General features: G+C 49.6%; 1 protein-coding gene and 1 pseudogene across 9 annotated transcripts in view; one reads left to right on the top strand and one right to left on the bottom strand.

Moving 5' to 3' along the window:
• Positions 1–15383, bottom strand: part of Ebf3 (early B cell factor 3) — a 129913-nt gene extending 114530 nt beyond the window's left edge. For all 9 annotated transcript variants that reach the window (XM_023709056.1, XM_023709058.1, XM_023709059.1 and 6 more), the window contains exons 1-6: positions 14804–15383; positions 14543–14699; positions 14114–14177; positions 13318–13373; positions 10300–10373; positions 8618–8686 (exon numbers count right to left, since the gene is read on the bottom strand). In XM_023709056.1, the coding sequence (XP_023564824.1) occupies positions 8618–8686; positions 10300–10373; positions 13318–13373; positions 14114–14177; positions 14543–14699; positions 14804–14937 (554 nt within the window). In that variant the 5' untranslated portion in view covers positions 14938–15383. The remainder of the gene's footprint in view (positions 1–8617; positions 8687–10299; positions 10374–13317; positions 13374–14113; positions 14178–14542; positions 14700–14803) is intronic.
• A 10-nt stretch (positions 15384–15393) lies between these two features.
• LOC101591714 overlaps positions 15394–22791 on the top strand; it is a 78374-nt pseudogene continuing 70976 nt past the window's right edge.

Genomic DNA, 22791 nt, shown 5'->3' with positions numbered 1-22791 from the left:
ATGAACTTCCTTCCAAAAGCCAAGAGAACCCCCCGACACATCCAAACATGATATACTGTCCATTAGCTCAGAGTACAGGAGTTTGCTACAAAAACATCAAGACATTATTAAGAAAAGGGAAAAATATTACCCAGAAACCTTCAGAAAGTAAAATATGAAAATTCAAGAAGTATTGTCAGTGGGCTGCAAAGCTACACAAAGATATATTGGCAATAAACACGTATCCAACTCAGTGAAAGAAGCCAGTGAGAAAAAGTGACATAAAGTAGGAGCCCAACTATAATCATCCTAGAAAAACAAAGCTGTACAGTAAGCAGATAGGAGTTGTAAAGGGGGTGGAGAGATGAGTAGGCAGGGCACTGGGGAGTTCAGAGCAGTGAGACTATTCTGCATGTATGACACTACGAGAGAAGCTACGGGGCCTTAGAGTGTCACAACCCACAGAGTGTACAAGGGGAGTGAACCCTCATGAAAGCCTCAGACTTTAATATTCGTACATTAATCCTGGTTCAGTTGTCACTAGTGTCTCACACCAACGCAAGGTAGTCATGGTAGGAAGGCTGATCATTTTCCCATAAACCTAAAACTAGTTTTGAAAAATAAAGCTTACTAATTGGTTTATAAAGTGCTACCAGAACTATCATCAGATGTAGAGGAAGACAACGTCAAGGTAACAGTAGTTTAGCATCCGTACAGCTCCAACACGTACTCTTCAGGGTCACAACTCTCCCGGACCCAGCCTGCATCCCTCAGTCTTTCCTCCAGGCGATGGGATGTCATTTTACAGAGCTGTACACATGATTCTGAACACATCCTGGACCCCACCATCTAAAAGACCGTTCACTGAAAGACTTTGCTGTTGTTGTTTAAAATCAAGCAGGCATCCCCCTCGTTGGGCCATCTAATAACTACTCCAGTGGTGGAATTTGAGGAGACCTGACCCTGCCCAGATCTGGAATAACTCACCAGCGCGCCACCACACGCACACCTGGGAAGCGCACACTGCCTACCTATGCCTCTAATCAAATCACCTCGGGGTGCCCAAAGTACACACAGGCACCACACATGGTTTTTGCAACTCTTTAGCATCTGGATTGGCCACCTCTGCACAACTCTCCACTCGGTGAAAACCTCCAGAAAGGGTGACCCTGTGCAACATTGTGCAGCTTTGTGTGAAAACCTTCCTACAAGCCTCTACTTAGCGCACAGGCCCCCAGGGTCAAGACTGGTCATCCCTCTCTGCATACTTGCCAGCGCAAGGGCAGATGTTCTGAGGGCCTTGACTGCTGTCAAAGTTTTGTTTGGTTGTGCTGTCTTAACATGGTACCCTGCCCTCAGTACTTTCTGCTGAAAGAGGGGGATGGGGAGTCACAGGGAGGGGCGGGAGCGGGGCGGAGGCGGGGGCGCGGCTGGAGCTGCCTGTCTGGGCAAGGCCTCCTCCTCCCAGATGTGCAGCAGCTCTGGGGCCTTCCAGCAGAGACAGGCTGGAGCCGACTCCTTCCGCTAGCAGGCCTGGGCTCTGTGTCCTGCAAAAACACCACCCTAGCCCCTTCCTTTCCGCACATGGTAAACTCATTTCCTAGTGAATTACCGGGAAGGCGCAAAGCATGGCCCCTTTGCTGTTTTCAGAAGATGCGCTCCATCCATCGGGTACCACAGCCCAACTTCCACCGAAGGAATCGGACAGGGACCTTTTTGCTTTGTTTTGTTTTTAAAGGGCAGGGGAAACAAGTGATTCCGACACAGCTAAAAATCAATTTCTCCGTGCCTCCTGTATTCACAGTGCTCTTCATCAAATAGTAAGTTTACATTTACTATTTTTACAGATATGATTTTCAGAATAAAATATTTTTTTAAAAAAGTTTTCTCAAGTTTCTATAATTACCTGGAAGTTCGTTTTTTTTTTTCCCCGGAACAAGGGATTGAATTAGGGCCCTTGCGTTTGCCAGGGAAGCACTTATTCCACTGAGCACTGAGCCATCTCCCCAGCCCCTGGAAGTTCTAAGAAGCTTATACAACAACAACAACAAAAAAAAAAAAACCCTCACCCATAAAATTTCTCCACTTATTTTTTCCAAATGATAACCATATTTTTTTTTATTTTCAAACATTAACAGTACCAGAATAATGTCTCATTATAAAGAGTTTTAACCACAAACATTGTGGGGAGATTTGCTCCTAAGATAAACAAACAAGAAGACTGGTGTTCTGGCAGCTAAGGGAGTGAATGGTTTTCATTTTCTGCGAGTGCAAGCAGCACAGGCTCTGCCAAGCGCAGGTTAAGCTCCTCGAGTTTTCACTTCCTGTACCCCTACTTGTCAATCACTTCCTGTCTGCACCGACAATTTCCATCATTAGAGCCTGGAATTTTTATCTCTTCCAACATGCCGCCTATTGCCACTGTGAGTTTGAATTCTGATAAATTATTCACCATCTTTGAAAAGTAACCAAAAATTACCGCGTCAACTTGATCTAGCAAACATCACCCTTCTCCTGGAGTGTCCCCCAGTGCCTCCACAAGGCCAGCTTCCCCTGCTGCTCCAGCGTCACAAGAAGGCCTCTGGCCAGCTCCAATTATCTTCTGGTGCACAGAGCGTAATTATTTGCTTCCTGTAAGCATGCGTAACAGAACTCTGAGTTTGGACGGCTTTCCATAAGGTAATCCAATTCATCCATGCCATCCTAACACAATTACAGGCACTGGCTATATCTTTGCTCTTCACCTGATAAGGCTGCCGCAGAGGCACAGGATGGTTTGTGTCAACATCCCTCCTGGAGTATAGCTTCTGACAGCCCTGCTTCCAGCCCCTCCTTCCTCCCTGGATTTCCATAAGCGCTGACTGCTGCTGCCGGCCTGTGCAGGCAGCGCCACAGAGCTTTTGCCCTTGCATGAGCCAACAAGAATCTGAGCTGGCTGAGAGTGTTGCAGAAGTCATTGTGGGCACATGGCTTGCTTTCCAGCCTGGCCCTCAACTGCCCTGGCTACGGAGCCCTGGCCCAGGCCAAGCAGCCATAAATCTCCACAGGCTTTCTCACCTTCCATAAGGGATGCAGCCCTGGGCCTGGTGGTGGCTCTGACCCCTGCTTACTGCGGCACACGGTGGCAGTCTGCACACAGATGTGGCATGAGTGAGGCACACTGCTCTGGCTACAGGCAGAAGCAAAGACCTATGTGGGCACTGTTCCTAGTGCCTCTCTCTTTAAATGAAAGTGCATCACTGTGACTCAGTAGAGCTGCTCTTCCTTTTCTGTTTATTTTCTCAACTTTATATTAAAAAAAAATTTAAAGGATGAATGAATACAGTGAACTTTTTGCCTCTCTCCACTGACGTGCCAGGGAATAAAACAGCCATTCACACCTGAGTCTGGTGGAGCCAAACGGGGCTGGTGCCAGCCAGAGCTGGACTGTCTGCAGCCGCATCCATTCATCCAAAGTGCGCTTTAATATTGTCTGATTCCTAGCCGAAATTGCCCTTTTCTGAAGTCCCCGCGTATTAAAACGGACCTAGAACCAGGGAGCGTCTCAAATGCACAGCTAAGGCCAACAGAGTAACTCCGAGACCCAGAGGCCTATTCGATAATAATTACATTCACATCTTTGAGAAAACTGAGAAGGAAAAATGAACACCAAACTATACTGTTCTCGTTGCGTTATGCAGATGAAATGACAAGTTGTCATTTAAGAAGTTAATAAACACTCTCCGTTTTGCAGGTTATCCAAATGCTACTGAATAGAAAACCTTGGATCCCTAAATGATGTGTAATTAAAATTATTTTTAAAATCCTCCTTGACAGGCCGAGGCTTAGCCAAAATGTAAATGACATTAAAGAAGACAATGAATTTAATTTTATTTAATGTCCCTTTTTGCAGATCCTCATTTACATAGCATTTTTAACAAAAGCGTTGACCTTATAAATGCTGGCATTTGTACAGCTTCGGCGGAGTTGGATTTAATCACACTCGCTCCTGCAAAGCCATGAGGGAGGAAGCTTTAAGTTCTGTGCTTGGAGATGGAGTAGGAATAAAAACATTGGGACTGGTCAAATGTTTATCCTCCCTGCTTCTGAAAACAACCTGACAAGAAGATGTAAAGGGCTAGGGAATAACCCAGTGCTGTTTGTAAGGCTTGGTCATAATCATACATAATCGTTTGGAAATATAGCTAATAAAAAATATAATGAGTGTTCAGCAAAATCGGCATTAGGCCCAAATTACATGATATTAATACTTGAACAGGTGCAGAAAGGCGCTTTAAATGAGGTAAATGAATAAAATGTCCCAGAGCACAACTGTGTGTGCTGACAAAAAGTCAATCCCATGAATAATTCAGCGAGCAGGACTGCCAGCAAAGGTCGGCTCTCTTTGACCTTTGTGACAGGAAGTGAAAGGAAACACTGTTGACTGAAAAAAAAAAAAAAAGAAAGAAAGAAAGAAAAAAAGAAAAGGAAAAAAAAAAGAAAGAAAAAGAAAGTCTCCAATCGGTCTTGGGCTTCTGTCCTAGAATCACTAGAAAGGTATAAACTTAAAATTCACTAATGAATCAGAGCAAGCTTTAGAGGGCTAAAGGGTGGGAAGCACACGGAGTTAAAATCTGCTGGTAGTTTGGGTCCTTGAACTAAAGACCATGTGAAATTGCAGACAATGAAAGGTTAAGCAAATAATATTTTTCTATAACCCAACGCCAATTATGTATAAAAATCTGAGGTCAGCTGAAAAGTATGTTCAGAGCCCACAGAGTTGAAATTCTGTAACAGCTGTTAAATATGACAAAACTTCACATCCCCCCCCCACCAATGAAAAACTAAAGCTATTCCAAACTCTGTATGAAAGAAAATGGGATAAACAGATGTCTGGCTTCCAGACAGGAAAGTAGGACAGACTTGGAATGATAAGTCTCCCAAACTCTATAGACTAATGCCAGATTTATTGGGGAGGGGGTACTGCTTGCCACGGAGATGCCAGCGAGTAGGACGCCAGAGATGGTGCCATCTGGAACCACCCGCTGAGCCTGCTCCCGGTGCTGCATGCAGCCCACTGTGTGCGGCCAACCCCTGCGGGCAGCCACACTGCCCTGAGCCTGTGCCCTGCACGGCTCGCTGCCTGGGCTGCCACAGTTGGACCCTGCGCTCTGGTTGCTCCGGGCCAGTGAGGAATGGCAGGGTAAAGAGGCTGTGTCTTCCCAGGCCTTTGCAGAACTCCTGAGGAAACACCAGGATGGCATGGGCGAGTGATGTGAACCCAAGTGTGGTTTTGGTTTAGCAGCTACACAGACATCCTGTAATCATTTGCAGCCTTTGGAATGTACGGGTGAAACAGGAGAGATTTATCTGCTCATAGTTGGGATATGTGGACAATGGGTGTTCCTAATGAAGAACATCTGCTTTTGTGTTTTCCCAGAAAACATTATTCCACGAGGAAAATGATACTCTCATCCTTTTCAGAAATATAATAAAAATGCATACATGTCTGTGTGTGTGTGTTTACATACTCACACATATACTCAAACACGCATGTGTGGCTAGGCGTGCACCCTGCCTTTCCTTGCATAAAGCTCAGTCCATGTCAACATGATTCGCACAGATGCTTGTTCCTGGGTCATCTCTCGATTTTCCTTCACAACATTATGCTTCTACTTTCCTCCAAACTTGTTCTATTATTTTAAGTACCCTGTAGTATAATTATATCCATGCAGCTATAAATAATTATTTCTGCAGTGGTGTTTCATAAAGAAGAAAACAGTTAACATAAGCAAAACCCTCACAATAAGTGAAAAAGATTTTGGAATGGGAAACATCTTCACTGTTCTACCCTTCTATACACTGAAGGGTCTTTCATGCCATTCATAAGTATTTAATGCTTTTGAAAGATAACTAAACTAAATTGTGTAATTAATTGATTTAAGGCATGAGGGTCCATAGAATGTGATTACCCTGCCAAGCAAGGAGCTCACTTTTCTGTTCTCATAACGCAGAAAAACAGTCTCCACTTGCGGAAGAGGCTCAGTGTGGGTTGGAACAATGTGGGCCCATTGATCTCAATTCAGGTTGGAATTATTGGTTTATATCCTCAGGACAAATCTGCCTTATCTGGTCAGAACCTGCTAAATGTATCCAAAGGCCACAAGGAGCTGGCAAAGAGCACTGTATATAATTCTTTTTTAAGCCAACTAACCAAGTGACGACACGACTGTGAAGACCTGTAAACTCACTCACCAATCTGATGGGACATTTTATTCTATAATACTCTAGAGGAAACATGGGCCAGAAACTCAACATAAGCAACTAATTTTCAGAGGTAACACACGCCCCACAGAAATGACTATCATGAAATTGAAATGCACCTCAGTTGCAAACGCCTGTATCACTGCAAAGAGATTCTCTGGTGTTTTTCTCTCTCTGATTAACGGAACTTGCCCTAGTGAACACTAATTTCATTTTTTTTTTCCTCCAAGAAATACGCCTTAAGCTGGAGAGAGTGCCAACACCACAATCATTTCCCAGGGATTTACAGCAAGCAACAAAACACTAACAGTATTTTGTCACTTTAAGTGACAGCTCTCTTAAGAATGCTAAAAACGTGCATTATACTTATCATTGCATAAGACTATCCTTACCTTAAAATCTGTAACATGGAAGGTGATTAAAATTCCTATAAAATTGTCCTATCTTTGAATTTAGAAGCACAGCAGATTTTTCATCAATAATTAAGACCTCCAAAGCATTTATGCCAACCATAAATGGAGCTTCAATCTTCCTTATTCAAATAAACATGGTAAACCCATTAACCAAATGTTTTTACATTTTTCCCCACCTCTCATGCTTCTAGAATATCAAGTGATCACATACTTCTCTTAGGTTATAGAAATACGAGTAATCATAGGACATACTTTAATTAACCAAATATAAGACAGCACTCCCTCAGATGAGAATAAAAGAGCAAATTTTGTATATCCCGGGAAGATGCTTCCCATCATGTGATAAAAACTGAGTCTCTAGAGTTATTCAGTATTAACAGTCAATAAATGATTTACTGTTGCACAAATCCAAAGTGATTTTGGAGGGAAAACACAACATCGAAAATGTGAGCTGAATCAACACAGCCACTTCATGACTGTAGCAAGCAAAGACTCTTGAAGTTTAAAAGCAAATCATCTTCTAAAAATTGTATAAATTCACTCAAAAGGTGAAACACGTTCATAATCCTGCACTGAGAGCTACTTATGCTGCCTTTTCAAGCGCCGACAACATTCAAATAACTGCTCAAACACTGTTAGCCAGTCCAAAAAAATAAGTTCAGTTCCAAGACAACAGCCCAAGGTAGTACGATTTCCATAGCCACAACATCGAAGACAAACAGAATTATATTGATTTTTCTAGTTCAAGTTCTATAAAATGTTGCACTTGTTCTCAACTGCCTGAGTGACGGCCACAACTGGTCAACCCTATTTGATTACTAATAAGAGAGCTGTCCCTTCTGTCAGATACCGAACATTCTCCACTAAGCAAACAGCTATCCCAGCTAGCTAAACATTAGCATTGCTTTCCACCGGGGCCGCGTATTTCTTTAGGCTTAACTCATGGAGTTTTCCGGGTTTAATTTTTCAGACACTGGACAGCAAAGTTCATGATCAAAAGATAACTTTGTAATGAAAGCTGCCGAAATCCAACCCCTCTTCAAAACAGTCTAAACCTTTGCTTCGCAAAACGGGTGTCATATGTACACGTCTAACATTTATTCGATTTGGGTACCAATTTCAAAATCTGCAGTCAATCATACACTGGGGCTTTGCTGCTCCCCATTGTGGACAGGGAAAAAAATTTCCTCAGAGAGATTTGGGGAAGCATCGAGAGGGGAAGATGGTGGTGTTTTTCTTGTTGTTTCTACGAAAGCAATGCCAATTGCACATTAGCACTATTAGGGCTAATGATTGGTATCTTAAAAGGATGCCACGTTGCCCAAGGAACGCGATAAATAGCAAAATGAGGAGCAGCAAATGTAAAGAATGCATAAAGCTGATCTCGTTATGGAAATTAATGTTGGAAAATGTAACCAGCATGTGTAATTAGTTTCAATTATAACAACTTTGGTTTGTTAGTTACATATTTGCTACTTGACATAAAACGACAGCCACAATTGGAAAAAAATTAGGAGACATTTTGCAACTAATTGAGAGCAGATTAAATTCATTCTACCACTGGGCGACAATTACAAGAGCAACACCACCCAAGTTTCAACTTCAACTACCATCCGAGATAAAAATAATGCAAAAATGAAATACTTGTTAACAAATTAGCAGAAAGCATTTTATGACATATCTCTGGGTTTAAAGCCAGAAACTCTCTAGGCATAAAGTGCTCCTCACAGTGAGAGCAGTGGCAGATGAAACTGCTTCCCTTGACAACTCGCAAGCAATTACCGAATCCCCACAGAGCGAGCCACCAGGTTTCCAAGTCAACCCACCTGTGCATGATAACACACGCGGACAACAAATGGTGCCATGCACAAGATGAGCTCAACACCAGCCTCAAAAATATGGAGCAACTGGAAACCAAGCAAAGGCAAAGGGTTCTGTTGTTGCTGTGCTTTTGTTTTGAAAAATAAAGAAGTCATCCTTACCTGTCAATGATTACAGGGTCTGAGGGCGTTTCGTTTCTATTGCCACAACTTTTCTTGTCACAGCACCGGCTGTGGAGCAATTGCAAACAGTGGTTTTAATATGCATTTCATCCTTTTGTGCCCGGCTTGTAATTTTTGTTGTTGTTGTTTAAGTCTGACAATGAAGCGGTAGGAGTCAAGAAAATAGTTATCCTACCAAAGCAGTTTGACAAATTTAAACCTGGTGAGATCATATGCTCTTCAGCTAAACTTATGTTGTAACTTTCTGCCTGAAGGAGCAAAGTCGAACATATCTGTTAATACTAGAGGGGCAACCAGAGCTCCTATATAAATTGTAACGCTCAAATATTGAAAACATGTTGTTGGTGTTTGTCTTTGCAATGAACTGAGAAGAAGGGAAGGCAGGAGGCTTGGGAATAACTTTTCACAGCTTCAGCTTTTGTTTACCTCTAATTGTCAAGCTGTTATTTCTGGAAAAGATGCAAGATGCCACCTTCAACCAATATTTCTTTTGGGCATTTATTAATTATAACCACAAAAGCATGCATCAATCTATCACAAACTTCTATTGTTCCTTCTTTAAGCCTACCTTAACTCTGTTATTGAAACTTTAATTAAAGCAGAAATGAAACAAAAATGTTATGCTTCTTGCATTTTAAAAAAGCATACTTGTATAATGGTTACATGTCTAAATTAGCTAAATTAACACCATATGGTAGGCAAAGTATATAAAGCCTTTTAAAGCTGACAGCTAAAGTGATTAAAGAAAGTCTACAGTCTTCCACTTAGAGCTTAAATCACATCTGTGCGCTTTCTATGTTAATTGCAGTACATGCAGAAGTGGATAATAAAGAAATTCCACTTTATTGGTTGTAATTTATATTTATTACCTGATATGAGAAAAAGTCAGCTTTTGTATATTAGTGCTGTAACAATATGTCTGCTCAGAAATGGCATTTGGGCAATAGGCATCATAGCCGAGCAGAGTATGCCCCTCAGAGTATGCGGCCTGCTACTGTAGGCTAGAGCCCAGCAAAACATTTCCTTATTATTCCTTGCAACTATATTTCACATGCCGCACATACAAAGTCAATGATGCATTTTTATTTGCCATGTAGGGGTGAAACTCTTGTGGTAGTTAGAAAAAAAACAGGTGGGAAATTGCTCTTCTGACAGAGATCTCAAGTAACGCGCACGCTATCTAACAACAATATGAACGATGCATCGCTGCTCTAGGGAAGAGGTTAACTGACAGAATCACAATCCAATTCTCACATACACGAGCTCTATAATAAGTACAAAAGTTTTCTTTTTATCAATAACAGACAATTGTACATCTCAGGATGCGAGCGTTGGAAAAGGAAGTAGTCAAATGATTCCCAGTGATCTCTGACTCCTCCAGCGCGGAGGACAGATGCATCCCCAGGACCTGATTTCATTTTTTACTATATTGCAGCGACACGGCCAACATATTAATCCGCTCTACTGAGCAGCCGGTCGCGTTGATCGTCATCACTGGGGGGAAAACGAGGCCCCGGCTCTTCCGCGGCCGGGCATGCGGCCTCGGGCCGATTACATTTCAATCGATGCCCTTCCTGAAGTTGGGCGGGGTGGCGGCGCCTGGACGCGGCGTTCTTTGTAGACGCAGCTGGCGCCGGGGCTGCCCGCCGCCCTCGGCTCACCTGCACATGATCTCGTGGGTCAGCAGCACGCGACACATCTCCGGGTTCTTGTCCTGGCCCTCGTAGACGATGGCCTGCGAAGGGGACAAGTAGAGGCCAGGGTTACGCTGCGTCACCGGCTTTGGCGCCAAATCGCCCCTGGCACTGCAGGCCTCACGGGCAGCAGGTGTGGGGCAGGCGGGAGGGCGGTGCGGCCCACCCGGCCACCTTCCTGACTGGCCACACTAGGAGCTGGGAAAGGCCACGCCAGCTCGCGACCTCCTCCCCTGGGCACCCCGCCCCCGGCCTGCACCATGCCTCAGCTGGCTCCGGCGGCCGGGAGGGCAGAAGAGGCCGAGGCCGAGCACAGGAGATAGGGCACCCAACCGCCACCCGGGCGCCCTGGTTGCCCTGCCACCCCCGACCCTGTCCTCCTGAGAAGGTCTGCACTGAATTCTAATCTGCATATTGGAAAAAGCCGATCGGAACGCGCTGCAGCTAAAGAGGTGGGGAGGTCTGCCGGGCGCGCAGGCAGCTCGCCTCGCTCGGAGAGCCGCGCCTGTCTCGCCCAGCGTGCAGCTGTAGCCGCCAGCCGCTCCCCTCCTCCGAGCCCAGCGCGCGTCCGGGCGCCCGCGCTCGGGGGCTGCGGCCTGGGCTGAGCGCCGCGGGCTTCCCCGCCAGCAGGAGGCCGGGCGCAGCCGCCGCACGTGGTCGCGCCGGGCCGGGCCGGGAGTACCCGGAGCCCCGCAGGAGGGCCGGGCAGCGAGGCCACGTGCTCCTCGCCGGATGATATTTGCAAAGAAAGTGCTAATGGCCAATCTGGTGTTTATTTTGAAACTGCTAACAATGATTTTTCTCGGGTAAAAAGGCGCACGCTCGGGTGGGTTTTGAGCAGAGGCTCTGCCAGATGGTGCGAAGCCCTAGGTGCGCTCACGGCACAGCCCAGCCCGGCTCGGCCGCCGGAACTCAGGCCCGACCGCCTGCGCAGCAGCCCGCCGGCCCGGCCTCCGCCGCCTGCTTAGCAGAGGCAGAAAAGGAGAAAAGGCCACGGGGGGAGGGGCAGGAGGCGGGGGCCGGAGCTGCAAATTCTCCGCTGAAACCTCCAACAAGGGGGAGGGCTGCCTTGTCTCCACTTCCCCACCCCCCCACCCCACCCTGGAAATTACTTCCAACCTCTTCAGGCACTTTGGACACTTTTCTCCACTTCCAGGCGGACAAAGCCCTTTCTGAGGACGCTCGGGGCTGTCCTCCCGGGAAGAAGGAAGGGTCCCTTCGAGCCTCTCTCCCTTAGCTACCCGCACGCCCCGCTCGCTCCGACCTACGGAAGTGATGGGTGTCACAGCAGGCCAACGAGCCGCCTGGGGCGGCAGGGCGCGTGGCCTCGGCGGGCACCAGCACTCCGAGAGAATGACTTGTCTTCCCATGGATCCCCGTATTTATATTTGATTTATTTTTTATTTTGTAGCACAAACAGAAATCCATAAACTGTCGGTTCAGCGCCATTGACTCTTTGATCAGTTACTGGGCGATTTCTTTCCTTTCCCCCCCATCTCTTGTCAGTGAGAGGAGATTAAATGCCTTTATTTTCTGCACTGTTTATACCGCAAAGGTACAAGGCTAAATGAAACAATAAAAGTGTACTTAAAAAGAAGCCTCTCCTCTCAATACAGAACACAGAAACTTAGCACCGCCTGCACAAACCTCCTAATTAGACTTCAGCGATTTCCGAAAACATTCAGCCCTATGTACAAAGGAAATAAAAGCAGCCTGACAAACAGCAACCGAGTTCCAGAGGCTTCTCTGAATCGAGTAAAATAATCACTGAAGGGCACTACAGAAGTCTTTGTCAGAAAGACTGGGTTTTCCCTGTCAGATCTGTTTTACTCTAAGAGAAAACCACAGTTTTACCACTGCAGACATTAATATCTAACATCCCAGCTGCCTAGGTAAGGACAAACTTTTTTCAAGGAAAATGAAATGCACAAAGTAATTGCAGCGAGAGGGTGGGAAACGTGTGCGCCGGGCTCCGGGAAGCACCAAGGGCTCTTTTCTACTTGGCTCACAATTCTTAAAGTTAGCATCAAAAATGAAGCAGCCACTTTCATTTGTGAGCATGAAGTCTAGCTTACAAGAATATTCAAAGTCAAATCTGTGCCCAAGTGAATTTAATTTACAAATTGGACCCATCTCCCCCCATACTCTAAGAAAATGGGAGAAAATGCCTTTAAAAACGACAAAAACAACAAAACAACACACCATCCAGTACCGAACCAACAGCCAGACACTGCACAATGTCAAAAAGCAACGGAGCGCTTTTCTGCACTTAATCACATTACTGATAGCCAATAGTTATCATCGGAAAAGTTGACCAAGACAGGTTAAATAATTTAATAAGGAACTGCTTGTAATTATGTTATTTACAAGGAATGACAGAGGGTGGGAGAGGGAGCAGACCGGTGGACGGGTTTGAGTGACCCCTGGAGCTCAGAGTTTGAATTATGGAGATGGGGGGCTGAGAGGTGAAGATGGGCTAGAGGAGAACAAGGTGACTTTTCACCCCAACACATTTAACTTTTAAATCTAAATAAACGTCTCCTGTTACTAGACCATCACACTGGAAAGGAGAAAAAAAATGAACTAATCAAGCCCAACTCGATGAGCTTTGGAAAAGAGTTAGTTGCTTTTGTTAGAGAAAAAAAAAATCGATGAAATGATTCCAAGCAGAAAGAGAAACATTTAAAAATAAACAAGGAGGGAGCTTGAAAATTTTGTCAAATATTAATTACTATAATTAATTAAGACAGAATTTGATTCCAATCACAAGCCGTGTAATAAAGCATGTATGTGCTGTTCTAATGACAACAAACTATTTTACCAATTGCTTCATTTATTCCAATAAATATGAAATTCTCATTAGCATGTCAAGGAAGCTAAATGAACAACAAATACACACGATCCATTTGTCAGTCTCCTCTCTCCCAACCCAAGAACGACCCCGCACAGCAGCCCAAACGAGTGCAGAGGCATCAACTTGCTCACCTGTTTGGTCATTGAATCTATGAGGCGAACATACAGATCCTGCTCTGTTCTGACCCCTGCAAAAAACAGAGACAAGTTCTCAACAGGATTTTAGCGCTGCAACTGGGGAAGGACACTGAGACCACAGGAAATCGGTGCCTCAAGACTGCTGCCTCCAGACACCGAAAACTTGGGCTGTCCTTTCAAGAGAGAGAGAACCCCAATCATTTCTCACTTTTTCTTTTCTTAAGAGCCTTAGGACTCTTTAGTTTGCATGTGAAGCTGCAAGAAATTTGCCTGACTGAGAGCAGGCCTGCTTGCAGGGCTGGTGGGCCTAGGTGGTCATTTATTTTTAGGGAGGTTAAAAAAAAAAAAAAAAAAAGCACCTAATAGAAACTGAGTGAGAGTTCCAACTCTTCCAGGACCTCTTGAGGTTTTTGGTTTTCTTTTTTTTTTTTTTTTTTTTTTTTTTTTTTTTTTTTAACCATGAGAAGGAAGTAAGTTATGCTCGGTGTAAGGAGCTACTCCCATCCCAATAATTAACATTAATTTGCAAAATTGAAAAAAGTCACTTAAAAGTGATGTTCTGCTGGAGCCTATATCGATCCCCTTTTTACTTTCTACTTCAAGCCCCACTGGTTAATCATGTGAAGTGCCATCGACTTATCGATCGTTTATGTTTTGTTTTCCTTCTATGCCATGAGAAGATTTCGTGTTTACATCCATGTCATTTTAATCTCAAAATCTTTATGTTCTGTAGCCATCGCGGAAGAGTGCGCAGGGCGGAGAGGGCAGGAAGCAGGCAGCGGATACTCACCGTTACTGTACAGTAGCTGGAGCTTATAGTGGATGCCGTTGTTAGTTTTCTCGTTGTTTGGCTCCTGAAAGCAACGATAAATAATTGCATTTAGTGTGGTGGTGTCAGGCGTGGCCACCGAGCTCGGTCCCCCTCCACGACCGAGGCCCCTCGGCCTCTCACATGGCAGGCAGGATTCCTCGCTGGGAGCAGTGCGGTGATGTCACTTTCCTGCTGGAAGCCTAGCGTTCTCCTCGCCCCGAGTGAGTCCGAGGGCGCAGAGAAGTTGCCCGGCCCTCAGCGGGGCCCGGGCGGCCGCACGTGGCAGCGGCGGCGGGGTCGCCTGGCGGAGCGGTCCCGCCGCCGAGGGGGCACTCCAGGCCCTGCGCGCAGGCACCGCCTGCCTCCCGTTTCTAAAGAGAGGGAGGGTGTGATTATGTGTGCACTTACTTTCTCTTTCTCCACAAAGTCCACAAAAGCGGTCCTTTCAATCTCCACCGGCTGCCCCTGCCTGTCGTAGAGCGCCAGCACGAAGTGGAAGAAATTGGATTTCCGGAGGTTGGAAGGTGGCTGCTTCTCGAAGTGCGCCCGCGCCAGCCCCACGCCACTGCGGGAGGAAAGAGACAGCGGCCCGGTGAGGAGCTTGGCGCCGGCGGCCGCGGGGGCCGGGCCGGGTCGGGGCCGGGGCGCGCGGGGGCGGCCGGTACGTACCTCTGGGCTGCCGTGTTGGCGTCCACCACGCCAGCTGTGTGCATCCAGGAACGCACCGGGTTCATGCCGCTGCCCAGCGGCTCCTCCTTCATGGTCGTCCCCCCGCGCGGAATATTCTCCTGAATCCCAAACATGAAAACTGCTGGCGGCGGCCGCAGCTCCCGGCCGAAAGCGCTTCCTCGCTCTGCTCGGAGCCTGCGGTCCGGCCCGCCGCCGGCTTCAGCCCGTCCCGGGCAGGCGCGACATACACCAGCGGCCGGGCGCTCCGGGCAGCCGGGGGCGCGGAGATGGCGACACCGGCTGCGGCGACGCGACGCTTCGGCGGAGCAGGACCGGTGGCCGCGGCGGCGTTGTTGTTGTTGTTGTTTGCAGGCGCGCTCAACGTGGTGTCATCCTAGCCAGGCGGCGTCCGCGGCTGCAGGACACTGCGGGATCGCCCGCTTCTGGCGCGGCCCGCCTGCTCCAAAGACAAATAAACGGGGCAGTGAGTGCCTCAGCGCAGTCCCGGGCGCAGGCGGGGCGCGGCGGGGCCTGGAGCGGCGCGCGCAGCGGACGGAGGCGCACAAAACTCAGCCCTCTCTCCCCGAGGAATGGACCCTTTCCCGGGAGCCAAAACTCGAAGCCCCCGGGAGCGGCGCTGTCAGAGGGTGACGTCGGGGGGCGGCGCCTGCGCCATATATGGGAGCGGCCGCCCCTCGCCGCGCCCCTCGCCGCCACCGCGCTCGCCGACTGACTGCCTGACGGCGCCGCGAGCCGGCCCGAGCCCCGCGAGCCCCGCGAGCCCCGCCACTGCCGAGCGCCGCCGCTGCCTCCGCCTCCCCGGGCCACGCGCCGCGGTTCCTCGAGCCCAGCCTCAGCCAAGGAAGTTGCTCCTCGCCCAAATAAATCTTGAGAAAAAACAAACGCAACCAGTGCACAATTGCAGTTTGGACCCCCAAATACCTTCCCGCAAAAATTGCCACACAGGCAAAACACACTGGGCCCAAAGGGGGGTGTGTGTATGTGAGGCGCCCTAAGTAGCCCAAATGCATGCAATAAATGCAAAAGGCTGCATCTCACCCTGGGGCGTCCCAAAGGGAAAAGTGGGAAGTATCTGGTGGACCGCTGAAGGTGACTACAGGGCTGGGGCGGGCAACGAGCTGGGGTGGGGGGTGTGAAGGTGTCTGGGGCTCCCCGCCAAGCCGGGATGCGCAGCCCAGCCTACTTTCTAGGCAGACCTAAGGCTGCTGGGGGGCTGGTCTGCCCCCGTCTGAGCCCTGCCAGGAGCCCCATGCTTCCTACACTGGCGGAAGCCGCCGAGGGCTGGGCCGGGGATCCACGTCGGAGGCAGGTTCTGCCAGATGCTGTCTCTCGCCGGGTGGCCGAGGGAGTCCCCGTCTCCGGGCTCTCCTCGGGCGCTGCGAGTGACAAAGAAGACTCAGGCCTCTGAGCCGACGGGAATAGCGTTCGGCCACCCCAGCGACATAGACCTAGGGTCCGACCACAAGACCTGCGAGGTAGCCAGACCTCCGTGGCGCCAAACACTTTAAAAGCTGAGCGGACGCCGCAGGCGCCGGTGCCCTGCCCTCGGAGCCGCCGGGCCCCGAGAGAGCTCGCGACGCGCGGCTTCCCGACCTGGTTTCGAGGAATCGGTGGGATAGCCGGATGCCGGCAACGCGCGGGCCCCGCGGCCCAGTTCCTGGGGCTGGGACTCAGGCGCCCAGGCGTGCAGCCAGCACAAAGGTCGTCTGCGCGGCGCAGAGCAAAGACCCAAGGGACGACCAGGAGCTAGCTGTCCCAGGCACTTTCCTGCCGAGAGAAATCAGGTCCTTCTGATTAAAAAAAGAAAGAAAGAAAGGTTTGGAGGATGCTAGTGTCGCAGGGCAGCCTCTTCCTGCCAAGCCTGGGGAAACACTCCCCTTTTTGTGAATTGGCAGCGTGTGTACGTTAATATTTTAATTAATCGGGAAAATCGAAGTCCGATTTACGTTATCTGGGGACCCCCACATGCCTCTTGGAAGGGGTGAGAGAAAAGATGTGCTGGAAAGCAATCTATTTTGCTGGTGTTGGGGGTTAATGACTATTGCCAAAGATAAGTGAATTATCAAAGCTGTTGCGCCAGTCCCATCTCAAAATCCATTACGGGGCTGGCCGTCTAATTAAATACGTAAGTATAATAAAATCATATTTTATGACTATTTGAGGGTAATGAGATTAGTCTTTAGAAGCGATCGCCACATATTAAAGATGCCACTGTCTATAGAATGTTAATAACCTTAAATCAAAGTGTATGGAAACTATTCACGATAAATTAAAAGAAAATTTCTGTATTCCTAAGAAGCTCAGGCTTTCCACTCACATCAAACCCGTGTGTTGGAGAGAACACTTTCTCAGTGGAGGAACCACGCAGAATAAAGTTGGCCATCAGTGCAGGGTGCGGTTGAGAAATGCTTTGTCTCTGCATGTTTAGAAGCTTCGGGGTTCATGCAGGGCCAGCAGCCCACGAGTGTTATTGTCAGAATATGCAAAGTGCCTTTTAAGGAAAGATGAAGTTGGAAATAGGAAACAAAGCTCCTTTTGTAGCACACTTCCTAAATGTCCAGCCAGGGCTGGAGATGCCCCTTCCTTGGGCTAAGGAAGGTATCATGCTTAAAATCATTTACAGTATCTTTAATTCAGATTACACGCGCCAAAGCGATTTAAATCTGATTACCAAATTAGAAGGTTTAAAAACAAATCCTTCTAAATCTGATACTGTTGACTAAAGAGGGAAAAAAAAGTTCTATAAGCCCATCACATAAGGTAACGATCCTGCCCCAGAAAGAAAAGGGGTTTTAAACCTTTTGGACAACAAATGCAGCTGCCCCACTATTTTGGACGATATTAAGCGAAAATGAATGCAAATCTGTGTTCAGCAGCCATCTGGCCCGAAATGGGGGAATCAGCTGCTCTCACAACAGGCTCAGAGGCTGAATCCATTTCAGCTCATTTTCTAGATCATCTGGTCCCGCACCCAAAGCGTGGAGAATACGGTCTTTATCATTCACCAACTTTATCTTTTTTGTCACTCCACTGCTGGCTCCCGATCTGTGGGCACAAGGGCTCCCCGGTCGTCCTGGGTCTCCATCTCGGCCTGCGGCAGAGGGGCCTAGAAGATAGCCCCCAACCCCCACGTCACTCCCAGATTTTCTATTTGATAGGGAGCTAGGTGCAGAGCACCCAGACCAGAGATGGGGGAGGGGACTGCCGGTCAGCTCCTCAGTGCCCTGAAAGATGCTGGGAGCAGGTCCCTGAGGCTGCCAACTCCCCTGGGAGCCCCGCTCCGCTTCTCGCCCTTTCTGGGGAACATTGGGCTCCGGGAACCCTGAAGCGGGGAACAGAGGGAGGAACGGGCTGGTACTTTGGAAGTTGCCGGGCCCGCGGCGGCCGGCGATCTAACCTCCGCGCCAGAGCGCTCCCAGGGGCCAGACAGGCGTCCGGGGGCCGGACCGGGTGGAGCCTGACCTTTGCTGGGGACTCTGAGGGCCACGACGGCGACGGCGACCGCTTCGGGCCCCGCGCCCAACGCGATTTGCACGGGTGGCCCTCGCACTGCCACCGCCGCCGCCTCCTAGGAGGGTGGGAAGTATTCCTTTTGTGCGGATTTACGGGGAGAGGCTTCAATGAGCCCCCTCACATTTGCATTTAAATAGCGGCATCAAGCGCTTCGCGTGCCACACACCAGTGGGCTCCCAGATGTCAAGCCGGAGTCAGTCAGATGGCCAGTGCCCAGCTGTCCTCCCCACGTCGTGCCGGAGCATGCAGTGACCTTAAAGAGACAGCGCCCACCGCCCCTGGCGCCCGGCTCCAGGAGAGGCGTGCAAAGTGAAGGGCGCATTGCTGAGGCACCGCTTGAGCCGTTGACATGCAGCACCACTCAAAGCCTGGTGTAGCGGTCCAATCTCCCAAGGGCCGCAATCAGACCCACCCGGCATCCCTGCCTAGCCACCCAGGGCCCTGTGCCCCAGCAATCGCACGTGCCTGGGCTCTCCACCCTGTCCATTCCTGAAGGAGGGTTGTTCAGTGCACGGCAACACCACACACACACACACACACACACACACACACACACACAACCTCTCCAGCCCCCTCACCCTCCAGTTCCAATGGGTGCTAAGCCTAGACCCAGGCAACTGGGCTGATGTCTGCCACTGAGCCCCCTACCAAAAACTTCAGCCAACTTGGGGTCCTGGGACTTGAGGCCCACCGCAGACCTGGCACCGGCCCAGTGTCCAGGACACACTGAGAATACCCCTTTCTTGTTGCAGAACCAAAGGCGCCTGCTAACTTCCCTTCCATCCTCCTCAAAAGTAAAAAAACTTTTCTTTCTAGCGTGGAAAAGCCTCTGCCGGGAGTTTCCTGGAAGTGGAGGACCCCCGGAGTACCAGAGAACGCAGGGGTTTGGCCAGGCATGGTGTCCTCAGAGGGCCATGGCCACAGGCCTAGGCTGCCTGCCCATGTTACACGGGCCTTCAAGAAAGGGTGACAGCCAGTACACCAAAGGCCCGAGGTTTATGTCTCAGCCATCAGTGCTGAGTTGCTGGCCCAGCCTGCCCCCCCACGTTTTCTGTGCCCGGGGTCACACTCAGTCAGAGTGGGTCACCCAGCCTCCAATCTTGTTCATGCGCGGAGCACAAGCAGGGGCTGGGGAAAGAACCTGGAAAGGTAAAGGCGGACTGACTGAGTGCGGGGAGATCAGATGGGTTGGGGGTACAAGGGCCTATAAAGTGTCAGGAGCTGTGGAATAGGGAAGAACCGCTATACATTGGTAAGCCCAGTCTCTGCTGTTAGGAGACACGGCTGGAGCGAGCCCCAGTCACTGTTTTGTGCTGTGAAGTCACACTGGTCTGTAGGCCAGGGAAGGAGACTTGAAGGCTCTGTGCATAGCTACCCCAGACTTGAAATGGGTAAAGGGGAGATGGCCCAGTGGTGAGTTTTCTGAGCTTGAAGAGCTCTCCTTCGCTGTTTCTGCGAGGAAACGGAAACCGCAGGGTCCTCAAGAGGTATCCGGTGGGGAACCCAAACCAGGCCACGTGCCCTGCCTGCCTTTGCAGGAAAAATAACTGGGCACCTGGCCCCTGGCACACAGTGTGTATCAACCAGCACCTTTCCCCTGTACTAAGAGGCTGAACGCTTAGCTTGAGTTCATTGGTAAAAAGGCGAAATCTGAAGGGTCGCAGACTCGTGTTTTCTGCAAACCCCCCCTCCCCGCCCCCAATTTATTCTATGCAGCTAAGGTTCTTGTAGTTCAACCCTCGAGTACCGGAGAAAGCTCAATTCTCCAAAAGGGAACATGCAGACGCCTCCTGCCAAGACGGCCAAGTTTGACAAACAGCGCCTCCTGGGGTGGGGAGAGTGGAGTGCCGCGGAGCAGCCCTGAGTGCTGCCTGGGCTCCCACCCTCCCGGGGCAGGTGGCCGCTCCTTCTCTCACCCGGCCGCAGCACCTGGGTCCCGGCTCCTGTGCGTCCAGAGCTCCTAGGCCTCGCGGAACCCATAATAACCCCAGGGACAGGTAGAAACTGCCATTCGCCGCCTAGTCCTAACTGCCACCCACGTGCGTGTTTGCAAGAGTTGGGTAGAGCCGGGCACTCAGCACCAGGCCCGGGCGCTGAGAGCTCCGCGCAAGTCCTAACAAGAGTGAAATGTCTGCTTCAGGGGAGTGGCCCCGCAGGGAGGAAGCGGGCATGACCATGAACTTGTTCAGCCACTTCCCTGGAAAACTCAGGGCGCTTCAAGTGGGGGTGAAAACGCCAGGCGCGCTTCGGCTCCTGCAGTGTAAGAAATTAGAGGGGAAGCGGTCCACTGTTTCCTTGTCCTTACTTTTCAGTGGTCCCTCTGGTCACTTTGGCTGACCCCACTGTTCTGATCAGCTCTGGGGGCTCTTTGGCTGTAACAAGAGTCCCCAATCAAACACTGGCGAGGTTGGGCTTTTCTCTACGCACCTTATAGCCTAAAAGGCTGCTTCTCCACAAAAATGATCAAGAGGAGCAACCAAGCTGGGGAAAGTCAGCCAGTGAGTGGTAGGGTCCTTCGGACCTGAAAAAGCGCCGCGGTTTAGCATCGAGATGGAATTACCCAAACTGCGTTCAGAGGCCCCCGAAGGCGATCGGTTAGTTTACGCCAGAACCGCGCTGGTGATGCGGATTCTGCGCCGCCTGCCCCCACCAGTTTGCAAAGCAAACTTTCCCCAGAGAAGTTTCCAGATCGAACGGCGCGCAAAGTGCGCCAATCAACACTTAAACAGACCCAAACTGTACAAACACGGATCGATCAGATAATTTCAAATATTATAATTGGCTTTAATTAAACACCACTGCGTTCTAATTAACTCTGAAATTTTAGCATGCTTTGGGACACTGGTGTCTGATTTGATATTGTCAGTCCAGATGTCCTAATAAAATTCAATCCTCCACTCAAGACTTCAATATTCACTAAGAACAAAATGCAAATTAAATGTAAAATCTAAAGTATCGCCAAAGGTATAATCAAGAAAGGTGTCTCAAAACTTCTCACTTTTTATTACGCAGTAGTTTAAAAATGCAGATTACATCCTAACAAGACCTCTCCAGCACACCATAAATCTTAACTCTTTCCTGGACAGGACTGAAGTGCCATCCCACTGTCGTGAAGGAAAAGGAGGACAGCAACCAGAATACAAGATAGATACTCTCATCTGCAAGTCAAAGACCCGCAAAAGTTTGCCAATAAAATTCCAGTTTGAAACACCAGTTTGCCAACACGGGTCAAGGAAATGGGGTAATAGAGGACCTTGGGGTGTAGACAGACAGGGGAGGATGGCCGGCCACCAGAACACTGATGTCCTTTGCAACCTGCTCACTGTCCTCTGCCACAGCTCAAGAGTGTGCACAATACCAACCCGCTGCGCAGAAGTAGTGCGTTTGGTGCCCGTGGCCGGCCGAATCGGTCCGCCAGGTAAACAGCTCAACTGCCCCGTCTGCGTCGACGTTACCGGGAAAGAAGGGACTGCCCATCGCTCCTGGACAGAAATATGTCACCCCCTCCTCCCCTCCTGCCTTCACAAACCCTTTCTCCCACGGTCGCAGGTTGTCTCTGGGATTCGAGCCCGAGGACCAGCGGAGCGGCGCACAGCGGCAAGACGGGCGCGCAGGGGGTATGCCTTTGGCGACACTTTTCAATCGCGACTTGCTTCTGTACCGAGTCGGAGGGTCTACTAAATTTACCGAACAGAATGAGTCCTGTTAAAAGGAAGCTATTCCCATATTAAACATGTGTATGTTTTCCATACTAATGGAGTCACTTAAAGCTGTTGCTAATTTAACTTTTTTAAAAGGCCACACTGTGGAAATTTGCATTTTCTTTAGGATATTGAAATGAAGAGAAAACTGCTGGGCGGCGAGGCTGCCCAGGGCATAGCTAGGGGCCATGCAGAAATAAAAACAGATAAAGAAAAGAAGAAAGAAAGAAACCGGCTTCTCTTCTAGACTATTAATAAGCAATTTGTCCCGCTGAAATTTACATTGCAAAGCGAACCGCGCCGGCTGCCGCGGCGGCGGGGCCTGCGCCGGCCCGAACGGTTCTTCGCGCGCGGGGGCAGGGGCGGCCTCCGGCAGTCCCGTACACCCTCGGGGGGGCGATCTCCTGGCAGCTTTGAACTTGGTGTCCTCGGCGCCTTTGCGCCGACCCTCACCCACACCCACGCGTATCTACACTGCAGTGGCGGGCTCGAGCTTCGCGACCGGAGAGCGTGAACCCGGGTTACTCCAGAACCCTCAGCCGAGGCTCCTGTCCTCGGAGTTCTCCCCGGGGACTCCTGCTGATCCCCGAACTCACAGACCCCACAATCACCTGCCCAGGCCTTCAGCTAAAAATGACAAGCGTAATTTTTTTTCTGCTTAGCGGTGCTACCGAAGTCGAAATGAACCGCAAGTGCAGAGCCCATGCCCCGCGCCGCGCGCCCCGCGCCCCGCGCCCCGCCGACCGCCCCGCC

Source organism: Octodon degus, unplaced genomic scaffold (assembly GCF_000260255.1).
Source record: "Octodon degus isolate 3935 unplaced genomic scaffold, OctDeg1.0 scaffold00010, whole genome shotgun sequence".
Classification (NCBI taxonomy): domain Eukaryota; kingdom Metazoa; phylum Chordata; class Mammalia; order Rodentia; family Octodontidae; genus Octodon; species Octodon degus.
Note: the sequence above shows the minus strand (reverse complement) of the source record. Positions and strands in the feature narration are given on the sequence as shown.